Raw genomic sequence first — 24,324 nt, forward strand, 5'->3', positions numbered from 1 at the left:
TTTGGAAAATGAGATCCATGTAGTCTGGCTTTCAACTCCTCAGCACCCTTGAGGCTGGATGCTCCATGAAGTCAACTAGGCATTTCGCTGTTGCTAGCAATTATTACATGGGAGATGCTCAGATGTTACAGTGATGAGTGGGAGGAGATGATGCTAAAGTAAGGAGGTAAACAGATGTATGTGGGGATGGGGGCATGGATGTAGGGGTGGAGAGGTGGTAGGTAGGTAAGCGGGGATGGGTAAATGGAAGGAGTGGTGTGTGTGGAGAAGGATATCTAAATGGATGTCTGGTGGATAGATATGTGTGGAAGTGGATGACAGCTAGAAAGATATGCATGGGGATTGAGAGGGTGGATGGAGATAAGAGAGTGGATGAAGCAGGGTGGGGATAGAGGGAGGAAGGGAGGGGGTGGGGGCAGGCAGAGGAGGGGATGGGAACTGGGGATGGATGGACAGGGTGGGGGTGGATATGGGAGGGAACGGACAGAGACTTTGAGATGGACAGTCTAGATTGCTCTGCACTCGGCATTCTGGGCCACTTGCGCAAATCTGTCCCCTTAGCAGGTGCTAAACCCTTTGGAACATTCCAGCCAGGATGCTGGGGGCTGCAGCACGAACATAAAAATGGCCACACTGGGTCAGACCGATGGTCCATCTAGCTCAGTATCCTGTTTTCTGACAGTGAACAGTGCCAGGTGCTTCAGAGGGAATGAACAGAACAGGGCAATTATCCAGTGATACATCCCCTGTTGTCCAGTCCAGGCTTCTGGCCATCAAAACTTTAGGGACACCCAGAGCATGGGGTTGTACCCTGTCCATCTTGGCTAATAGCTACTGATGGAGCACCATGAACCTATCTAATTCTTTTGTGAAACCCATTGCTCTCCATTATAGTTTTGGCCTTCAAAACATCCCCTGCCAATGAGTCCCACAGGTTGACTGTGCGTTGTGTGAAGAAGTATTTCCTTTTGTTTATTTTAAACCTGCTGTCTATTAATTTCATTGGGTGACCCCTGGTTCTTGTGTTATGTGAAGGAGTAAATAACACTTCCTTATTCACTTTCTCCACACCAGTCATGATTTTATAGACCTCCATCATATGCCCCCTTATTCATCTCTTTTCCAAGCTGAAAAGTCCCAGACTGATTAATCTCTCCTTATAAACATGTTGTTCCACACTCCTAAACATTTTTCCTGACCTTCTCTGTACCTTTTCCAATTCTAATATATCTTTTTTGAGATGGGGCAACCAGATCTTCACTCAGTATTCACAATGTGAGCATACCATAGATTAATATAGTGGCATTATGATATTTTCTGTTATATTATCTATCCCTTTCCTAATGGTTCCTAACATTTTGTTAGCTTTTTTGACTGTCACTGCAGATTGAATGGATGTTTTCAGAGAACTATCCACGATGATTCCAAGATCTCCTTCTTGTCTGGTAACAGCTAATTTAGGCCCCATCATTTTGTATGTATAGTTGGGATTATGTTTTCCAATGTGCCGTGCTTTGCATTTATCAACACTGAATTTCATCGGCTATTTTGTTGCCCAGTCACCCAGATTTGTGAGCAGGGGCGGCTCTAGGCACCAGCAAAACAAGCTGGTGCCTAGGGCGGCAAAATCTAGGGGGCGTCCCCTGCTGCGGGGCGGCAGGCTGGGCAGCGGACCTGCCACAGTCATGCCTGCGGGAGGTCCACGGGCCCGGGACGACCGGACCTCCCGCAGGCATGACTGCGGAGGGGGCGCTCGTCCCGCGGCTCGGCAGCTAAAGCGGAGCCGCTGGACCCGCGAACCGTCCGCAGCCGCGGGAGGTCCAGCCGAGCCACGCGGGACCAGCGGTCCCTCTGCAGTCATGCCCGCGGGAGGTCCGCTGCTCCCGCGGCTCCGGGGCACCTCCCGCGCATGACTGCTTGGGGCGGCCAAAAACGTAGAGCCGCCCCTGTTTGTGAGATCCCTTTGTAACTCTTTGCAGTCTGCTTTGGACTTAGCTGTCTTGACACTAATTCTGTATTATCTGGAAACTTTGCCATCTCACTATTTACCCCTTCCCCCAGATCGTGGATGAATATGTTGAACTGCACTGGTCCCCCCAGTACAGATCCCTGGGGGACTCTGCTATTTACCCCTCTCCCCTGTGAAAAATGACCATTTATTCATACCCTTTGCTTCCTGTCTTTTAACCAGTTACTGATCCATGAAAGGACCTTCCCTCTTATCTCTGTCTGTTTATAATGGCAAATACCACTTCTGATTGCTCTCCTCCCTTCCTCAGAGGAGAGTTTACACAGGCTAGAGAAGAGAGGCGGCCAGGGAGGGGTGCAGGAGCAGAGGGACGCCAGGCCAGAGACCCTGGGGCCATGAGGCAGTGGAGAGGGAAGTGGGGTTGGGGTGGAGACAGATGAATGCCTTTGTCTGGGATTGCTCCACTTAACTGCGTTAGCATCCAAATGGGCTGTGCCCTTAGCATTTCTCTCAGCTGGATGGGGCCCATTGTTCCCTATAGGGCTGAGATGATCCAATCCCATCCCAGAAGTCAATGGGAGTCTGGGAATCAATGGGGAAACTCCCATTGACTTTAATGAGTTTTGGATGTACTGCGCCTTGAGTTGGCAAGGCCAAGGGCTAGGAAGCCAGGGGAGTCACATACACCAGGAGGCACATGCTTCATAGCTTGTGCAGGCCAAGCTCCTTGCAGCCCCAGTGGCTTCTTGCATCCTTCCATCCTCCATCCACCCCCACACCAGACCTTGGGTGCCACCCCCCCAGCTCCCGGGATTTCAGGGACTCTCTGCATCCCCCTTACCCCTTGCCAGTAGCTCTGTATGCCCCCCATTCCCACCTTTCTCTCATCACCCCGGGCTCTACGTGCCCCTCATTCCTCCCATACCAGGGTCCCCATTCTCCCCAATGGCAGGGGCCATGTGTGCCCCCTAGTCCCCACATACCCGCATCCCCCATTGTCCCTACCCATCAGGAGCTCTGTGTGCCCCCCATTTCCCTTATCTGCAGCAGTCTCCCCCATTCTCCCATGGCAGGGGTTGCGTTTGCCCCCTTATTCCCCTCTTCTCTCATACCAGCGTCCCCCATTCTCCCCACCCTCCAATGGCTATGTATGTCCCCCATTTCCCTTGTCTCCCCTACCAGGGTCGCCCATACTTCCCCCATGGCAATAGCTGTGTGTGCCCCTCATTCTCCCATTACCAGGGTCTCCCATTTCTACCTTCCATGCCAAAGCATTAACAACAAAGCACAAGGCCCCTAATCCTGGAGAAATATGCTTAATTTTACGACTCTGTGTGCCTGTGTGAGAGAGAGTGAGCCTGAATTAAGCACGTGCATAAGTGACCCTCACTCTGGATATTTTTCTGAAAGTCCCAGCACCTGGAGTCCTGGGATTAGATCAGACTCTCAACTTGAATTTTTTTTAGAAAGCAATTTTTTACCCCTTAGAGTTGCTGAGAAAGGCTTAAAAACATGACCCAAAGTGCCCACTAAGGGCTCAGACCAGGAAGCAAATAAAATGAGCCCCAAACTGATTTTTTTTTTTTTAAATCATGAGTTTAAGCCTGTCCCATGACTTCTTTGAGACCTGACTCCTGATTTTTCAGGACAGACTTGAAGGTGGCAATTTTGCAACAAAAAAACTTCAAAAACAGACTCCAAAGAGAGACTGCTGAACTTGAATTAATATGCAAACTAGATACCATTAACTGTGGTCTAAATAAAGACTGGGAATGGTTGGGTCATTACACCAATTGATTCTATTTCCCTATGTTAAGTTCTCCTCACACCTTCTATGGGCCATCTTAATTATCACTTCAAAAAGTTTTTTTTCCTCCTGCTAACGATAGCTCATCTCAATTGATTAGACTCTGCCTGTTGGTATGCGTACTTCCACCTTTTCATGTTCTCTGTATGTATAAATATCTCCTGTCTGTGTGTTCCATTCTATGCATCCGAAGAAGTGAGCTTTAGCTCACGAAAGCTCATGCTACAATAAATTTGTTAGTCTTTAAGGTGCCACAAGTACTCCTGATTTTTCAATGTTTGGCATTTGTGACACTACTAGTGTTAGCAGGTGGGACACCTTTATTTGGATGTAACCATCCCCTACAGTATTAAGAGCCTGGATGCTGGTGGTACGTCTACACTGCGATAAAAAACCCTGAGTCCAGGTCAGCTGATTCAGGCTTGCATCTTGGGCTGCAGGGCTATAAAATTGCAATGTAAATGTTCAGAGTGAGGAACCCGTACCCCAGCCCAAGCCCCACTGCGTCTACAGTTACACAGCAATTTTATAGCCCTGCAGGCCGAGTCAGCTGACCTGGGCCAGCTCTGTGTCTTTTATTGCAGTGATGTACCCTGGGAGTCAGGGAGTGAAACAGGTTAAACTGACTCATCTTTTTGCATTGTACAGAAATCAAAGGGCAGAAATTATGTGTGTGTTGTGGGGAGGGGGGGATCACCAAGATTTAAAAACACCACATTAGCTTTAGTAATTGCAGAGGCTGTAGGGAACCCAGGGACAGAGTTTTGTTTTGAAAAATATGATTGCTCCTAGATTTCAAGGCCAGAGGGGACCATTTCTGATCATCTAGTCTGACTTCCAGTATAGCAAATCAGTGGTGCCCGCATCCAGCACATGCTTTCTGGCTGAGCTAGAGCAGATCTGTTAGAAAGAGACACCCGGTCTGGGTTTAAAGATGCCAAGTGGTGGAGACCCCATCTCTCAAGGGATGCTCACCCCCTCGTGAGACGTTTCTGTGGTTAATGACACTCACTGTTAGAAACCCAAGCATTATTTCTTGTCTCAGTTTATCTAGCTTTCTCTTCCAGTTGTTGGATCTTGTTAAACTTTTGTGAAGCGCTCGAAATCTCCCAGGTAGACCGTATTGCTAATCCAATATGTTCAAAAATCATGAGTCAGGCTCATGAGATTGGCTTTAAAATCATGAGATTATGTACAAATAATAAATATTGATGTTCTTTTAATTTGCCTTCTGCTTTTTGAGTCTTTAGGGTGCACTGGGGTCACATTTTGAAGCTTCCTCCACAACCATGAGGGCTAGAAACTTCGTTTTTCTTTAAGAAGGAAGGCTGAAATCATCACGTATCCACTTGACTCCAGGAAAACAATTATTATCTTGAGACTCATGACAAAATCATGAGAGTTGGCAATACTGGTAGGTACTTATAGGCCATGATCAAATCACCCTCACCTGGTACCCTTCCCTAAAGTTAGTTAAAAAGATCAAACATCTTTAATCTCTTACAGTGAGACAGGTTTTAAAGACCTAGAATTGTTCTTGTGGCTTTCTTTGAATGATCATCGATGCTTCACAGTCGCCCTTTCATTATTTGCTACAGACTAGGGACCGAATGGCTGGGCAGCAGTTCTGCAGAAAAGAACTTAGGGGTTACAGTGGACGAGAAGCTGGATATGAGTCAACAGTGTGCCCTTGTTGCCAAGAAGGCTAACGGCATTTTGGGCTGTATAAGTAGGGGCATTGCCAGCAGATTGAGGGACATGATCATTGCCCCTCTATTTGACATTGGTGGGGCCTCATCTGGAGTACTGTGTCCAGTTTTGGGCCCCAAACTACAAGAAGGATGTGGAAAAATTGGAGAGTCCAGCGGAGGGCAACAAAAATGATTAGGGAGCTGGAGCACATGACTTATGAGGAGAGGCTGAGGGAACTGGGATTGTTTAGTCTGCAGAAGAGAAGAATGAGGAAGGATTTTATAGCTGCTTTCAACTACCTGAAAGGGGGTTCCAAAGAGGATGGATCTAGACTGTTCTCAGTGGTAGCAGATGACAGAACAAGGAGTAATGGTCTCAAGTTGCAGTGGAGGAGGTTTAGGTTGGATATTAGGAAAAACTTTTTCACTAGGAGGGTGGTGAAGCACTGGAATGGGTTACCTAGGAAGGTGGTGGAATCTCCTTCCTTAGAGGTTTTTAAGATCAGGCTTGACAAAGCCCTGGCTGGAATGATTTAGTTGGGGATTGGTCCTGCTTTGAGCAGGGGGTTGGACTAGAAGACCTTCTGAGGTCCCTTCCAACCCTGATATTCTGTGAGTCTATGAAACCAAAGTTCTGGTTTTGGGGAGAGTGTTGAATTCAAGGGGGGGTCTAGACTTTGGTCTGGGTGAATCTGGAGTGAATACGGAGTGACTCCACTGAGCTCAACAGGGCCAGACCCTGCTCTGGGTCAAACCAAAGTGAAACTGTTGCCGGCACACAGTGCCCGAGGATGGCAACGGTTGGGTCCGTTGCCCGGTGTGCTTCGCAACCAATAGAACACACCAGGGTGTAGAAGTAAATGAACTTTATTTGTGATCACAAATAGACGCCTGGAGCCAAGCAAGACTCAAATCAAGCGCGCCAAACAAACAGCTTACCTAACTATTCATACTAGAACCAAAACCGTTACATGTTACAACATTATCTGTCACTCACACTGTCCCCGTCAGAGGCTAAGTCTGCCTAGTAACCATCCAGTTTCCTGCCCAGGGCCAAGTTTGCCTAGGAACAGTAGGAGTAGGAGTAGCCCCACCCAACAAGGGCAACTTGGGGTCAAACATGGAGTCTGGAGGAGAGCTGGTACACTATGTCTCAGAGCAAGAGGGCTTCATCGGCTCTCATGGCCTCCCATCCTCTCGAGTTACCTGGTATATGCCAAGTGCGTCCCCAACAAAACCATAGTGACTGCACTGAGCTCAGTGGAGTGGGACTCTGGCTTTGGCTACACTTGCACTTCAAAGCGCTGCCGCGGCAGCGCTTTGAAGCGCTAATTATAGTCAAAGCGCCAGCGCTGGGAGAGAGCTCTCCCAGCATTGTCCGTACTCCACCTCCCTGTGGGGAATAACGTACAGCGCTGGGAGCCGCGCTCCCAGCGCTGGGGCTTTGACCACACTGGCGCTTTGCAGCGCCGCAATTTGCAGCGCTGGAGAGGGTGTGTTTTCACACCCTGCTGCAGTGCTGCAAATTTGCAAGTGTAGCCAAGACCTCTGTGTTGGGTCAGACTGGAGTGATTCCAGAGTGACTACATTGACCTCAGCGGGCAGGACCCTGCGCTGGGGCAGTCTGGAGTGAATCCAGAGTGACTTCACTGAGCTCAGCAGATTCATTAGAGTCACTCTGGAGTCACTCCGGATCGACTCATTATTTGTCTTCACCTGGAGGGAACTGGGTTTTGCTTTCTGTTACAGCCAGCCAGCAAAGGAGACGTCAAGGTTTTTTTTTGGGGGGGGGCCCCTCCCGAAGGAGAAAGGAGCAGGGCAGCGGGAATTTAGGAGGAGGTAATTGGCTTCATCTCCTGCCAGTCATTGAGTAGCTGCTAAGGTAATTCATGAGCTGATTGGTTCTCTCTCCTGTCCGTCCCAGGATTCCTCCCGCCTCCTCTCGAAGCTTGGAAACCTACAGGGCCTGCCCTATGTAAATCAAATAAATTCCCGCCCCCGGGGAAGGCTTCGGTGGGTGATTGGCATCCAGATCCGTCAATCACTGAGTGTTGCCTAGCACGCGGAGGGGCGGAACCTTATTAACGGATCATTCTGAAGCGCCTTTCATGCTCTACCTAGGCGGGCAGGCCCCGCTGAAAACGGATTCGCTCCCATCTCCTACCAGTCTCTGCCTATCCCGCCTCTATCAGGCAAGCGAGGGAGCGGATTGGCCTGTCTTCCTGTCATTTCCAAGCCTCCCCGCCCCGCCGGCGATCCGAGTCCCGCGATTGGTGCAACCCCCAGTCGATCGTCCTTTCTCCCGCCTTACGCAGAAACATAAGGTGACGTCCTCCGCTCCCCTAACCTCCCAAACGCGGGTGGATTGGTCGGTTTGTCTGACCCTGATCGTCCCAGAACCGCCCACGGGGATTCTTTGAGCGCTGATTGGCTCGGCTGCTGCAGCCTTTTTCACACACCCCCCCGTAGGAGGAGCGACGGCGAAGGACGCGCAGCCGGTGGGGGCCTTTTCCCTCTCGCAGCGTGCGTGTGCGCGCGCAGCTCCCCTTGTCTCTCAGGCTTTGTGCAGCGGGGCCCCGAACGCTCCATCGCCGTTAGCAGCAGCGGCGCGCGCGCGGCCCTCCCGGCGAACGTTCCGGCCTCAGCGGCGCGCGCGGCCCTCCCGAGGAGCGTCACAGCAGCGGCGCGCGGGCCCCGCGTGCGGCTGGAGCCGGGAGAGGCGGGAAGCGGGAAAGGGGGAGCGGCCGCCATGTCGGGCTCGGCGGCCTCGGCCGAGGCGGGCGGCCCCGGCGGGGAGAAGCGGCCCGAGGCGCTGGAGCTGCTCGAGAAGTGCGGCGTGTGCCGCGAGCGGCTGCGGGCCGAGCGGGAGCCCCGCCTGCTGCCCTGCCTCCACTCCGTCTGCCGGGAGTGCCTGCGGGCCGAGCCGGCCCCCGCCGCCGACGGGGAGGCCGCCAACAACAAAGAGGGACAAGGTGAGCGGGGCGGGGGCGTTTATGGGATGCCTTGGTCACTGGGGGCGGGGGCCGGCGGGAGCGATCATGAGGGGGCTGTGCCATGGGGGTGCCGGGAGCGGGCATGGAGGGCTGTGCTATAGGGGAGGGGTGACGGGAGCAGGCATGTGGGGGCTGTGCCATGGCGGGAGGGCTGTGCCTGGAGCGGGCATGGGGAGGTGCTGGGCTGGCGCGGGCATGGGGTGCTGGGCTGGCGCCAGCGGGCATGGGGAGGTGCCGGGGCGGGCTGTGGAATGGTGGGAGGGGCGCAGGGCGAGTCAGGAGGGGCGCCAGGCCCGCGGGGGTAGGCGAAGTGGGGAGCGGTGCCGTGGAGAGCAAAACCAGTTTTGTACACGAGGCGGCTAGGCTGGATGTGTGTTGGGGTGGGGCGCTGCTTATCTATTGGGAGGGGAGGGGCTGTGCGTTGGGGTCAAGGCCTAGGCTGTGTGGAGCCCATGCAAGGGGGTGGGAGTGGGAGGCCAGGCTGGTGGGGAGTGTGAATGGAGGAGTGAGGGCAGAAGACCTGTGTAGTGAGTGGGAGGCCTGCCAGAGGGGCCTGCCTGTGGCAGCCCCACCCGGCCACTCTCATTTTCCTCCCAGGACAGTGTCTTACCTCAAACCACTGTTTGAACAGACCCCAGAACACATGCCCCCCTCAGTCTATCACCAGCCATGCCACCAAAGTGCCCTCAGAGCCCCCAAGCTGACCACAGACAGCCCCCAGAGAGCCGTAGAACAGCACCCCAGCCTGTCCCCTCGTGCTACAGAGGAGTGCCTCTGAACCTTTTTACCTCCGTGACCCCACACTGACTCCCAGTCCCCCTCAGTGCCCTTGAACTGTGGCCCTGTCCCCCAAATCACCCCCTCAGTGCCTCCAAACTGGCCCTCAGCTCCACCACCCCTACCCTATGCCTGTTTGAGCTGCTTCCACTGTTGCTTCTGGACTTCCTAGCCCCTGTTTCCCCCCACCATGCCCCACTTGTGTCCCTTATCCCAGTACTTACAGGATTCATACTAGACACAGTGTGGGGCAAGGACATGGGGGATGGTCAGTGTGAAGTGGCTGGGCCTTGGCATTTGGGCCCAGGGGCCCTCAGGTAAGTGCTGGGTGAAAAAAGTAGAGCACCACAGGGGTTCACACTTGTCTGCTCTTGGGGAGGGAGCCAGGGCTTACCCTTCCCATTGTGCTCTGAGAACTTCTTCCAGCAGCACACAGTGACTCAAGTAGATTTCCATGAAGGAGGAAGATGGTTTCCAAAATGCCAAAAAGATTTAGAAGCTCAAACCCCATAGGTTTTCAGGCCTAGTCTACACTGGGAAGGGTTGGCTAGTATAGCTATACAGTAGAACCTCGGTTATAAACACCTGGGGAATGGAGGTTGTTCCTAACTCTGAACAAAACATTATGGTTCTTTCAAAAGCTTACACCTGAACATTGACTTAATACAGCTTTGAAACTTTACTGTGCAGAAGAAAAATGCTGACTTTAGCCATGTTAATTTAAGTGAAACCAGCACAGAAACAGCTTCCTTACCTTGTCAAATCTTTGTAAAAACTTCATTTTTGGGGGGAAGTTTACATTTAGCACAGTACTGTACTGTATTTGCTTTTTTGTCTCTGCTGCTGCCTCCTGATTGCATACTTCTGGTTCCAAACGAGGTGTTTGAGACTCTGAGGTTCTATTGTATTGGCAAACCCTCCTAATATAGATGTAATTGATACCCATTATAACTATAACTGCACCAGGGGTTTTGGCAGTACAGAAATCATACCCCCTAACCAACATTACTATACTGGTAAAGGCTTCTAGTGTGAACGTGGCCTCAGTGGGATTGGAGATTGCACCCAAATGTGCTAGCCACTCTACTGGAAATAGTGGAAAGGAAAAGTTCTACATCTTTTCTTTTAATCTGTTCTCCAAGGAGATTGCCTGTAAATATGAGAAGAGGTGATTTAGGCCTGATATATGCACATGTTTTGTATCAGGGTAACTTGGGGTGGATATTCTGAAATAACACTGGCATGATTCCCTGGTCTGGTTCCAGTTATACAAGGATAATGGTGCCTTATCCTGCCACAGTGTATTCATTTTCATGAATGGGAATAACCTGTGCTGGTATAAAGCATCTTCACGCTGGGTATAACTGCATCCACATCATGGGGGATTATATTGCTTTGTAGTGGCATGATGTCATGGTTACGTCTCTGGCCCCTTTTTGGCATCTGAGTGCACCTGTTGTATTAATTTGGACAGAATAAATGGACCCAGAGTGTTAAAGGTGTTAAAAGATCATATATCTGTCCAACAGTAGGCATGGTTTGGGGTTTTGTGTACAAAGACCCTGGCACTGCTTATTCCTATGGCAAACACTCCATTAAACGCTTTTTAAGCAGGAGGAGGAAAAACTACTAAAGCATTTGAAATGTAAAGTATTAAGTCTGTACTAACACAATTCCTTGTTCCCTTAAGCTGTAGAGTTTTATAATGAAAACCCTCTGTTTGACCATCTTTTAGATGGTATTAAAGATGGTAACTGTCCTTAGGGGCAATTGTTTGCTAGGTTGGAGCTGTTGGTAAAGTCTGATCCTGCTTCCTTTAATACAAGATAAACACATGGGAAAGGGGAGAGAAGAACAGGGAAGATGGAAAATGCAGCTTCTCTTTGGGGCTGACTTTTATTTGCAACCTCACTGCTGGAACACAGGCCCACTCTGCAGTCTGATCAGCCGCTTTGAGAACAGGCGAACTTGTATCAGCATCATGCTAGTTAGTTGGGATATGGCATTGCTTTTGGCTGCCTCTGTGGTCACAGGCCTACAGCAGTGTTGCAAAATATGTAACCTTGGCTAAGCCAGACTTACTAAACAGAAGGCAGAAGGAAAGAGGGAAAAAATAAGGTGCGGAAGGAAAAGGACACATGAGTGGGAAGAGGGACAGCAATAACCACAGTCTTACAACTCAAATGGTGCTTGTGTTGAAATAGTTGAAGGTGGGGATGTCATTTTGGTCACGCTGTGGCCTGGTGAGGACATTGAAGGTCCAACGGTATCAGAGTGGATCCTGGGGCCCAGGAGACAGTGTGGGAGTAGCAGCTGTGATGGTAAAGTTTGCCCCTTGCATTCCATCTCTCTCAGCTAGCCAGCTGACTTCTCCCTCCCCAAAGTCTTTTTTTAGGGATCCCAAAATGGAGTGTTGGAAGTAATATCCTATCTTCTCTGTTTTGTCACTAGTTAGGCCTGAGTTCCAACATGCCAATTTTAGTCTGATTTCCAGTCCATACTACTTGTTTATCAAAGGTGATCTTTAACACAGTCCTTGAGTTACAGCAGTAGACTATCTCCCTTTAGTTCCTTTTCCCATCAACATTTGTTGTAAGTTTATAAACTGTTCCAATCAGCTATTTCTACGTTCCACAGTCAGGCTCACACTTGGGTAGATCTGAGACCCCGATTATTACAACACCCCCTTTCAGGTTACTTATCTTGGGATGGAATTTTGCAATGCTCCCCTCCTGGATTGGTCCCTGGCTGCAGTAACCCTGTGTGTGTCTACCATTCTTACCCTTAGTAGGATTCAGTTATTTTATTGGTACATTAAGTAGTCCAGGCTCAATTCGTTTATTGATCAGAGATCAGCACAATACAGAAAGGCCAGGACATTACCAACAAACCTGGAAGACAGTCCTATAAGCATTCATGCGGTGTTGTAATGGTGTTGGTCCCTGGATACTGGAGAGACAAAGTGAGCTTTTCTCTGTCCCCAACAGAAGCTGGTCCAATAAAAGATTGAGCTGTCACACAAGAGTATAAACTCAAAAGTTTCTCTCTCAACAGAAGTTGGTCCAATAAAAGATATTACCTCACCTATCTTGTCTCTCATATAAGTGTTCAGTCTGTCCCAAAATGTGAGCACAAAATCTGTGTATGTGTGTGTCATATTGGTAGAACACTCCATCCAGAGTACCCAAGGTTCCAGTTCTTACCAGTTTTTCTTTTAACATAGTATACCAGGAGCCAGCAAAGCTTAAGTGGCCTTTTAAAGCCAGTTTTGTAGGTTGGCTGGAGGCAAAATCATCAGTGCTAATTGTTTTGGCATTGTCCTTAACAACTCTGAAACATTTGCTGAGAGGTGGCTTATCTTGAGCATTTCTTTTCTGATTGTTTTTCCAGACAGACTCCTGTTGAGTTAAACTAATGTAGTCATTCAGAAAGTGTCCCATAACCAGTCTAGCATACACTGTACATAAATAATTACAGAGCAGCTCCATGTCCGTCAAATAGCTAAAGCAGCACCACTCTTGTGTGCAGATGAAGCCTTGATCTTAAATATCCCTAGGCACCCATTTTTGACCATAGATTAGCCTCAAAGTCTGTATTTGGGTACCTAAGGTTGAGGCTTTCAGAAGCAAAATAGTGATTTAGATGTTTTAAAATCTTGAGTGCCTAACTTGATGACACATTTCTGAAGGTTCATGGTTTCCAGAAGGTGGGTGAGGGCTTTCTAAAAAATAGGCCTCCTTTAAAGTGTCCAAAGGAGCTCACAGGCATCATGAATCAGCTAGTTGCTTTTGAAAATGCAGGCTTTAAGTGGCCCTTCAAAAGTACAAATCAGATTCTTTTACTGAATCATTTTGGGGTCATTTACCCATTTCCTCCTCCATTTAACACAAGTGAGCTGTGCATATGCACGTGCCAATACTCTGCAATTGCTATGCTGAGTGGAGTACTAATAGTTCTTATCCTCTTCTGTCTGTTTTTAGTTGGTTTTCTTTGCAAGTTTCAAGTCCTGGGTATACAGAGATTGAGTGTTTACTGTTAACAGGCTATGGATGGAGTCCTTTGAAGGGGAATTGATTTGTGGGTATTGTAGCAACCCCCCCAAGCTGTTAGTCAAAACCAACAATATTAGGGCTTCTTTCTCTGTACTGTATAAAGGATGATGCTATCTTAACTCTCCCTTATATTTAATGGCATGTATCCTTGATTGGCACTTGGGTGGTGAGTAGAGATGTAAAATATTAACCTGTTAACCAATAAGTATTAGTCTTACTGTTAATATATTGCAGTTAATGTTTAAAACAGATTGATGGCAGCCCCAACCAGGACCCCGTCATGTTAACGATTAAATGGTTAACAATATAATTTTAATAGTTGAAACGGTTCTTTTTAAACTCTATTTACAGCCCAATGGTGAGTAGGTGTTGTCAAAGGACATATGCTGAATAGCAAGTGGAGTTTCCAACTATGCATTCATTCAACAAAAGGCCCTCTTAGGCACTTGTGCAAAGGCAAGATGTTCATTTAGTTGAGGGGGGGCACACTAGTGCTTTTTAGAAATAGCTGGTGTCGGTCCTGCAACTGGTGTTGACTGATTCATGCCTAAACAACCCATTCATGTCTGGTACAGCTTTTTTTGTATAGGGAAAGCTTCATTAGTGCAACTTTCACCCTGCCTGTAGTATTCACGTGCTGCTGTGCAGACCAGGTAAGCTACTGGTAGTGTCCCATTGGCATGGTTTGAAGCATTTGTGTACTGCTCTGGCAAGATTCTCCCCTTGAAATGTGGTGAACAAGATGCAAATGCGAATTGTTTACTGGTGCTTCCTGCACAAGTTACAAGGCTTCAACATGGGATCTCCGGCACAAAGGTAAACTCTAACTTAAAGTGGCTGTAAAGGAAGGATTGCTTGGAGGGGAAGAAGCAGCTGTGTAATGTAATGGTGAGCTATCTGAGTCCTCCATTCTCTACTGAAGGCAGGTGGAGATAGTGTGATCAGATGTCCCAATTTTATAGGGACAGTCCTGATATTTGGGGCTTTGTCTTATATTATAGGTGCTTATAACCCCCCACCCCATCCCAATTTTTCATCCTTACTATCTGGTCACCCTAGGTGAGGGGGATGATGGGCCAGTCTTTCTTGCTGCACAGAGATCATGCTTTATGTGGAGAAAAGTCTCAAGGTTAATACTGACAGGGTGTCAGTCTGAGCAGGGCATGTTCAGGGGTGTCCTGTAATAATCAAGGGTTGGTCCATATTTCTTCCATCCAGTGGTCAGATTGAGTAGCAGTCTCCTTCCTAAGAAGAGGCCAGTAGGGTGTAATCATATCAAGTCTAACCCAAGATTTAAGCCAGTTATGGTGAAAATCCAAACCTTGGGCTAACAGGAAAGAATAGGGGGAGGGATAACTCAGTGGTTCGAGCATTGGCCTGCTAAACCCAGGGTTGTGAGTTCAATCCTCGAGGGGGCCATTTAGGGATCTGGGGCAAAAATCTGGACTAGATGACCTTCTGAGGTCCCTTCCAACCCTGATATTCTATGAATAGCGATCATGTGTAGGAAGTGGGTAAGTGAGTGAAGGGCAGGCTTACAGTTTTGCTTTGTTTCGGAGATCATAGCTATGAGTAGCAAAAGAAGCTTGGAGAAAAGAGATAAGGTAACAGGATATTGCTTTGGTTCACAGGGAAATTGTGCAGACTCAGGGAGTCTCTCCACTCCTGGCAGCTCTCTGAAGCTGTACTGCTACTGAAATACTGTCTGTTTCTGATTACATTCCTGCAGTTGTCCAGCATGTTACCATGTTTTTTTGAAACTTTTAAACATGGTTAAAGCTATCTGAGGTGAGAGTTTTTTTGTGCGACTTCAGACTTGCCAAAAGGAAATGCTTTTTGGTGGGGTGAAGATCATGTTGAAATCCTGAGGGAGATAAGGCAGAAAGAATGGCTTGAGGAGAAGTTAGAGAAATGTGGCTTTAGTGCATGGAGTGGCTTTTGCAACATAAACTGTAGAACACTGAGTGAGAGTGAAGGTTGAAGGGGAGGAGGGATGGTGGCATATGGGCACATGGAGTTAAATACAGTGGCACCATATTTTAAAGCTGATATATGCCAAGAAAACTGGGATGGCTGTTCTCTGTTGGTTATTAAAATACCCTTGAATGCATTTAAAAAAAACCAACCCTACAAATTCTGATATCTTGTCTACTTTTGTCTCACTATTTATACCCAGTAAAGCCCTGATCTCTTTCCAGTTGTTCAAGGCCTGCACCAGTATAACTAAAGCAGTTTTCAGACTTCTGTACTGGTGACCTTTCACACAGCAAGCCTCTGAGTGTGACTCCTCACATATAAATTAAAAACTTTTAAAAAATATTTAACACTATTATAAATGCTGGAGGCAAAGCAGGGTTTGAGGTGGAGAATGAGAGCTTGTTCCCCCGATGTAATAACCTCATGAGCCCCTGAGGGGTCACAACCCCCAGTTTGAGGACCCCTGAACTAAAGGCATGTTTAAATCAATTTAGTTAAACCTATGCAACTATGTGGACACTTAAATCTAGTCAAACGTTGTTTAGCTTGTTTTGGTAAACTACAGCCACACAATCAATACAGTTATTGTCACAGCAGGTGGCACTGTTTTAACTGAGTCAGGATTTAAACCTGTTCAACCATAACCAGTAGGACTTCTGTGCCCTTAAACATCCCAACTTTTAGTTTTTTGCCTTTTAATGTAAACGATAAGCAAATGGTTCACAGAAACTCTCAGCTCAGGGCTGAGGGAGCGCCATGTTTTGAAACCATATTCTTGCAGCTAGATAGAAGTGGCCTGTTTTGTCTGCCCCCTTTCCTTGAGGTGCTGAGCATCTTCAGCTTTCTGCTTCAGGGGGAGGTATGGTCTCTTGCATTTCAGATTTCTTGTTTTAGGAGCCTCACTTGAGGAATCCATGAGTTGAGAAGCTTGGCTATTTCTAACAGAACAAGTAGGCTAAACACTCAAAATAAAACACCACATCTTGAGGCCTTTGTGCATCATAAAACCATTTGTGGGGGGCTTGTGGAGGAGGGGGATTTGAGAGGGTCTGGCAGAGCAAAGGGAGTAGTAGTAAACTGTTATTGGGTTACAATTACTTTTATGTACAGTGCCCTGCTATCTTGTTCCCTGTGAGGGGATATGTGTAGCGCTCAACTGGACAAGAAAAACAGAATTTGACCAAGTCCCAGTGACTTGATTGTGCTCACATTCAGCAGTTCCTGGCAGTGCTGCATGTGCTTCTTGGGTACAGATAAGAGGGATTCAAACATATTTTCGTTATACGAAGGAGATTAATAGACCGCCTCTCCTGAGCTGTGATGCAATTCCTCCAAGGTCCCCAAACCAACCCTTCTGATATCCTGTGGCCTCCCTGCCTTTATGGAGGAGAGGCCGGCTTTATTCCTCACTTGGGAGCAGATGTCTCTGTTTTTGGAGATGTAGAGGGGAGGAGATAGTGGCTGATTGATGTACCTGGCAGAGTGGAATGGGCTAAGATAAGAGGAAGAACTAACAATCCTCTTTTGAGAGTTTAGCAACCTTGTCCACCCTCCCTCAAAAGGGCGCTTTAGATTGAAACTGTCAGCGTCCCACTGGAAAATAGCTAGAGATTGTAAAGCTTGAAAATAGCTAGAGATTGTAAAGCTTGATTCCAGCAGGGGCTCTGGCTAGTGAGCAGTCCCTGAGACTCCACCAGTAGTTTTTGTGTATACAAGTCCATAAAGTGGGAACTCTTTTGCTCAGCACAAGAACCTCCCATGAATCTGAGAGCTGCTCCTTATGCAGTTTGGGCCTTTGATCTTGAGAGTAGGTAATTTATAGACACAGGTTTCCACAGAGTGAAAAGATCAAGCCTGGAGGTGGGCATTGGCATTCCTCCCAAGTATTTCCTGGGAAACCTACTCAACAGTATATTCTTTTCTTAAGACCCCTTGAAACAATCTATGAAGCTCAACACTTTCCAATGGCTTACATTAATCATGTCTCCTAGACCAGTTGCATACAGTCCCACAATAACACACAAACATCTGCGTTAATACAGTGGGCTCCTAAATTACTTAGCCCTGATCTACACTACAGAATTACTTCAGTGAATTTGCCTTTGAGTGGTACAGTTGTACTGACATAAGTGCTTCTCCCACTGATAGCTACTGCTTCTGACAAAGATGTGTTAACTAAGCCAACAGGAGAGCTCTCTCATTGGCTTAGGCAGTGATACTCAGACTGCATCTCATGGCAAGTAGCTCTTTTCTGTGTCTCCTGCAGCTCTTTGCAGCACGTTAAAACACTAATTATTAACCAATCAGGATGCTTTAGCTGTTAATCAGTTAAGTTAATTTATTTACTGAGAATAATATCTAAATAAAAACTAAATATTTCCTGTCATACTGTTTAAATAATGATCATTACTATAGTAAACGAAACTGAATTCACACTACTGGGACTCTTGGGTAATATTGATGGTTAATTTGACTCCTGAACCACTGACATCTGAGTATCACTGGCTTAGAGCATCTTCATTAAAGCACTTCGGCAACTGCGTTGATGCAGTGTTTTAAGTATAGATGTGCCCTTAAACTGAATTCAGTAACGTATGTCCAGGAAATTACCATACTTCTCTCACAACTATCCTAAGGTGGATGCAGTTATATCCGCATAAAGGCACAGTATTCTAGTATAACTACACATTTAAGGAAAGAGAATAAGCTCTACAGGGGGTAAGGCACTCTTATACAGATACACCTGTATCCACACTAAGGGCTATACAGACTTAACTGGTAGGAAAATCACACCCAAACAATTAAGCTGGGTGAAAATTGTGTAGACAAGGCCTTAGTTAAAACAATGCAAATCCCTAATTTGCCTGGCTTTCCATTGGTTTAGCCCTGAGTTGAGAGAAATCAATGCAAGCCAAGTTTAAATTGATTATTTTGGTCCCATTTTCATTGGTTTAATTAGATGGGTTTAACTTTGAATACAAAATAGATAAGGCCTCTGAGCCCCCCTGTTGACTTTTTTTTTGGTGACTCTGGAATCACACTTGTTAAAAATGCTTCTTGTTCCCTTTGTTGCGGTTTGACAGTTCCACACAAATGGGAAACTCTGAAAGCTGCTATACAGTGATGTCATGCGCAAAGTCTACACACTGGGAAGAATAGGGAAGTATTGCATTTTTCCAACTTTCCAGTCCTGGTAAATAAAATGTTGTAACAACAAGTAGTGAAAAAATGTTGAGAGTCAGGTGATCAAGTTGTAGAGGAAATCCCCTGATTTGTATTTTGTGGCAGGTAGGGGAGGAGGGAAGGACAAAGGTTCCCTGCATGAAGTGGAACATGGAAGGGCTAGACTTGGCGGAAAGTCCTTTAGTCCAGTTTTGTGACATGTAAACCTCTCCCTCAAGTCTGTAGCAGCTGTGGAGTAAGTTTTAAAGATCTTGTATGTTGGCATGTAATTGCTTGTCCAGCTGCAAGCGTCAGTGTGTATTCTGGTCACTCCTAGATCCAGAATTAGGATTGTGACTTGCTTTGTAACCGTGTAGATTAGCTGTTCTGGTGACTACCCTAGAGCAGCATTTGGGGGGCACTGGCTGTGTTGTATCCCATGCGTGTAGGGGAAGAAAATGCAGTTGTACTGAGCTAGGAAAGGAGCAATATGTCTCCGCAAGCTCTACTGCCCTGGGGGACAGTATCTGTGTTGTAGAGCTTGTTTTGGTGTCCTCATGCACTGCTGCTGTAGAGCCTGAACTGTGATGTGATATGAGAGACTGATATGAGACAAGATAGGTGTGCTAAGGGAAACTACCCCGTATATAGGCAGTGTCAAACTCGGAACACCGTCATCCAGAAATTACCTGTGATGTCCTACCATGACGACAAACCTTTGCGCCCTTGAAGTATTATGGGATATGGGTGAATTGCCATTAGAAAACCAGAGGTTTTTTTTTTCAGTTCCTGGTGGGGGAAATTCTAAACACTGATCTAGGTGTATAGAGCCTTGCAGATACAAAAATGCATATCCGCATCCAATTCACATTTGCAGGGCTGTACACTGGGGCTGGGCTGAGGCTCGAGGCACACTGTTCTGCCCCTCCCCACCGGGCGCCTGGTCAGGTGGATGGTCTGCTGCGGCTCCTGGCTGGGCTCCACTCTGGCCTGGGGAGGGTGGTGGGGGGAAACCTGTGGAGCTGCCCAGGGGCTTCTCAGGATCCCTGCCCAGGACAGGTAGAGAGTCCCCCACAGCTGCCTGCCTGGCTCTTACTGTGACTGGGCCTCGCCCCACTGGAACCCAGGTCAGGAGCTGCACTGTCAGCTGTGGGGAGCCTGAGTCCCTACACCAGCCCTAGATGGGGGCGGGGGAGCAGCCACAGGCCAGGGTCTCTGCCCCCCAGGCTCCCCACACAGGTCAGGTGGGAAGGACCCAGGCTCCCCACCGCTGCCAGTGCTGATCTCCGTGACCCAGCTCCAGCTAGGGGTGGTTTTTAGAGCCACAGCCCAGCCACAGTAAGAGCTGGGCAGGCAGCTGTGGGGAGCTGCGCTGGACCCTCCACTCCCCCTGGATGGGGGGCTGGAGCAGCTCCCTGCCCTCCAGGTCACCCACCCATTCTAGGTGGAGGGTCTGCAGTGTGATTCCTCATAACTGCCCTCCCGTCTCTTACAGTCAGAGTCCTGCGCAGATATAAAATTTGTACCTACATCTGCGCTATCCACAAGATGCGGATATCCACGGATATAGAGCAGATATCTGTAGATTTGCAGGGTTCTGTAGATCTATTTTTTTAAATTAGTGTTGCAGTGGTACAATTTGTCTTCAGACTATCTGTGTGTAAAGTCGTCCTTGGCGCTGAGGGGCGAAGCAGACTTAGAACCGTTTTAAGTTGTTAGAGCATGAATAGGCAAAGGGTTTTGCTTTTAAAAAATGTCAGGCATCTCTCTCCACATTTCCTCCTGCCCATCCTAACAGGTGTGTTTTTTTTAAAAAGCTTACCTTGTGGATATATATAACCTTTAATGAGGAATGTGCACTTTGCTGAGTTTGGGAAGAAAATCTAGGTATTAGTCTAGTTTGGAAACTCGGTATGATCATAGGAAGTGCTGGATTGGATCAGATCCATGGTCCATTTTGTCAAGTTCCTGTCTCTGAACAGTGGTTGGCAGAAGATGTTTCAGAGGAAGGTGTGAAACCTACTAATCCCTGATAGAGATGAGCTTAAACCTTGAAGCATGAGGCTTAATAGCTCTACACAAACATGTTAAATAGTCTAACTTGGTATTCTTCATTCTTGCCTAAGTTTTTGGCCTCAATGAGAGCTCTAGGATTCTGCATTGCGCCTACCAATGGTGTCTAGTCTCGCTTTCCTGTAGCTGCTGCTGCACTATATATGTGGAAGGTTCCTGATTGGAAGTAGTTAAAAATTACTTGTATAGGCCCAGTGCGTTTGGCACTGGAGAGAGGTCATTGGCCCCCATGCATGTGGTCACCCAGAGACACTATAATAGAGGTCTTCCGTTGTCATTGAACAGGCTTTCCAGATGCATGGGCTCTGCAATTTTATACTAAAAAACAGGGCCGGCTCCAGACCCCAGCACACCAAGTGCGTGCTTGGGGCGGCGTGTCGCGGGAGGGCGGCAGGTGGCTCTGGCGGACCTCCCGTAGGCGTGCCAGCAGGAGGGCCAGTGGAGCTGCGGGGCCGGTGACTGCAAGAGCGTGCTTGGGGCGGCGCACTCCTAGAGCCGCCCCTGCTAAAAAAAAAAAAATCATAGTAAATATCTGCTTATTACAGTAGTGCAGTCTCAGCTCTGCACCTATATCATCTTCCACTGAAATAGATACATGTGATATGATCTCAGCAGTGTGTGCAATCGGATTCCTCCCTTAAATACTTAGGCAAAAATGTTAAACTTGCAAACTTACTGTTGCCTTAAGGGCAGAAGGCCTGAAAATTCCAACTTTCATGTTTGGACAGACAAGTCGAGTGAGATAATATCTCTATTGGATCAACTTCTGCTGGTGAAAGATGTTTTTGAGCTTACACAGAATTCAAGTCTGGGAAAGGTACTCAAAAGGTATGTCTACGCTGCAGTTGGCATGTGCCAGCTGACTTGGTTGAAGGGGCTGTTTGTGGTGTAGATATTCAGGCTTTGCCTGGAGCCAGGCTCTAGGACCTGGCGAGGTGGGCAAGTCCCAGAGCTCTTGAGCCCAAACATCTGCACTGCAATTAAAAGCAGCAAAGAATCCTGTGGCACCTTATAGACTAACAGATGTTTTGTAGCATGAGCTTTCGTGGGTGAACACCCACTTCTTCAGATGCAAGTGCAATTAAAGAGCCCCATAGCCCCGGTCAGCTGGCACTAGCCAGCTGTGGGTGTCTAATAGCAGTGTAAACATACTGTGGTAAGGCACCTGTTTTCTCTTGCCAGACTTATTGTTTCCCCCTCTGGCAATGACGGGCCTGGGGTAATCAGCCCCACTCAGGCAGGGTTTGCCTTCCCCCTTCTGTACTTCCTTGGTCATATTTTCAGGGTAGGCCTGAGGGTCGGTCGAAGGAGTGATTCTCCACCAAATAAAAAGGAAACAGTATCATAAAAGCAGGGAGGTACCTTTCCCTCCTGCCCTCACTGGAGCAAGGTGTCATCTGGTTGGTTGTCCTGGAGTGTCAGTCCTTCCCCTAGCAGGCACTCAGGTTTGGCTGTTGCCCTTATGGGAAGGAATAGTCTCTCAGTCTGGAACAGCCTATTTCCCTGCTGCCACTAGCCTGGCAGCAGCTTGTCCTGTCTGTCAGTCTGTCATTTGCTCTCCCCAGGGGAGGGGTTTTTAAAGGCCTCAGGCAGCCCTTAATTGGATTCAGGTGTGTAACCTCTTCTCAGCTTGTAGGAAAAAGGGCCTTTAACATTCTAGGGCTAATATATTGGCCTTCCAGGACCACCTTGCAGCTACCCCGCCTGATTTTGTGTCACATCCCCACTTCTTGTTCAACCCCATGGGGTTGGGCTACTTGGGTTGAAAAACAGTGCGCCCTTGACAGGCCATCAGCGTTGCTATACCTGGTCCCTGACCTGTTGCACTCTGAAGTGGAAGGGTTGTAATGACAGGAACCATCTCGTTACCCTTGTATTTCTTTTTGTTTGGTGCATCTGTTTCAGGGGGACATGATCAGTGATGAGGGCAAACCTCTGTCTGAGAAGGTTGTAACAGAGGGTTTCCATGGCCCACTTTACCGGAAGGCATTCTTTCTCTACCACAACATACTTTTGTTCTTTATGGGCAGGAGTTTCCTACTAAGGAACAGGATTGGGTGTTCTTCCTCTCCTACCATTTGAGAAAGCACAGCTCCCAACCTCGGAGGCATCGGTTTGCAGTGTATAAACTCCTTAATGTCTGGGGCTGCTAGCACTGGGTTACTGTAGAGGGTGGTCCTCAGGTCTGTAAAAGCTGCTTCAGCTGCACCAGTGCATTTCACTGTTTGGGTCCTGGGCTTTCATCAGATCCATCATCGACTATGCTCTGGTAGTAAAGTAGGGAATGAATGGCCTATAGTACCCAACTGTTCCCAGGTATGCTCTGAGCTGTTCCTTCCAGATCAGTTGGGGCCAACTTTATATCACCTCTAACTTGTTCAGTTGGGGCTTCACTATGCCCCTCCCCATGATGTACCTGATGTATTTGGCTTCTGCTAGTCCTATTGCACATTTGGAGGGATTCAAGTGAGTCTTGCCTTCCTTAGGGTATCCAATACTGCTTCCACCTTTTCTAGATGCATCCCCCAGTCTGGGCTATGGATGATGACATCATCCAGGTAAGCAGCTGCATACTTGGCATGTGGATGCAACAGGTGTTCCATGACCTGCTGGAAGGTTGCGGGAGCCCCATGTAATCCAAAAGGAAGGAGGACCATGTACTGGTACAATCCTTCTGGTGTAGAAAATGCAGTCTTCTCTTCGGCTTCCTTGGCCAGAGGGATTTGCCAATAATCTTTGGTCAGGTTAAGGGTGGACAAAAATCTGGCTTTTCCCAATTGGTCGATTAGCTTGTCTGTACGAGGTATGGGGTAAGCATCGAACTGGGACATCTTGTTTAATTTTCAGAAGTCATTGCAGAACCTCATGCTGCCAGCTGGTTCAGGTATGAGGATGATTGTACTGGACTATTGACTGTGGGACTCCTCAACAACTATTAGCTCTAGCATTCTCCTAACTTTAGTCCTGATCTCCTCTTTTTGTCTCTGGGATCTGGTAGGGGCTCAATGTTCACCTTTACTCCAGGATATGTGATGGTATAATCAACTTCTGTGATCCTGCTTGGCTTCTCTGGGAACACATCGGGGTTCCGTTCATATTGATAACATCTACTGCTCAGGGTCAATTCAGGTAATATTCCCACCTGTCCCTGATGTTTGTTTTCTTGCGGTGGCATCTCCAGTGTGAACAGATGAAACAGGTTCATGGCTGTCCTCTCAAATGGGATGTTGGTAATTGGCAGAGGTACTGTTGGGGTCCTTAAGTGTGGTCGGGGCCATGTAACTGGCACTTTGGGCAGGAGGCACAATATTGTCAATCCTCCATAAGATTTAATGGAGGGTCTTATCTATCCCTAACTGTACTCCAAACAAATGACTGATCTAGGTCCAACGCTGCCCTCTGGTGCCTTCGCAGTACCAAGAGTTGCTCCACTTCTTGCTCTTCCATTTGAGCTACGCTATATAACAGGTCCCTTTTTATCATGGAGTATAGCCCTAGGCCTTCGGTTTTCCCCTCCACCGGGACCCCATTCACCTCAATGACCTCCTTCCTAATACTATCATATAGCAGGTCATTGGCCTGATCTTGCCCAAAATTCTCAAATGAAGATCCAATATGCCCAAACTCAAAGGGGCCTACTTTTGTTTCCCTCTCAGGGTTGGTCTCTGGAAGGTTCCCTCTGGGTTGGGTACAGCTTCTGGCTCATCAACCCTCTGCATCATTCCCCTGCCAGCTGGACACGATTTCTTCCCTACAAGTGCAGCATTTTGGTTCTGGGCCAGAATCCTGGTACCTAACCTCTTGTCTGCTCTCTTCTCACCTA

At 47.9% G+C, this 24,324-nt stretch overlaps 1 protein-coding gene across 2 annotated transcripts in view; it reads left to right on the top strand.

Annotated features, from left to right (window-relative positions):
- Positions 1–7,809: 7,809 nt before the first annotated feature.
- Positions 7,810–24,324, top strand: part of LOC120394321 (transcription intermediary factor 1-beta-like) — a 56,145-nt gene continuing 39,630 nt past the window's right edge. For both annotated transcript variants that reach the window (XM_039518582.1, XM_039518583.1), the window contains exon 1: positions 7,810–8,439. In XM_039518582.1, the coding sequence (XP_039374516.1) occupies positions 8,217–8,439 (223 nt within the window). In that variant the 5' untranslated portion in view covers positions 7,810–8,216. The remainder of the gene's footprint in view (positions 8,440–24,324) is intronic.

This window comes from Mauremys reevesii, unplaced genomic scaffold, assembly GCF_016161935.1.
Source record: "Mauremys reevesii isolate NIE-2019 unplaced genomic scaffold, ASM1616193v1 Contig50, whole genome shotgun sequence".
Taxonomy (NCBI): Eukaryota; Metazoa; Chordata; order Testudines; family Geoemydidae; genus Mauremys; species Mauremys reevesii.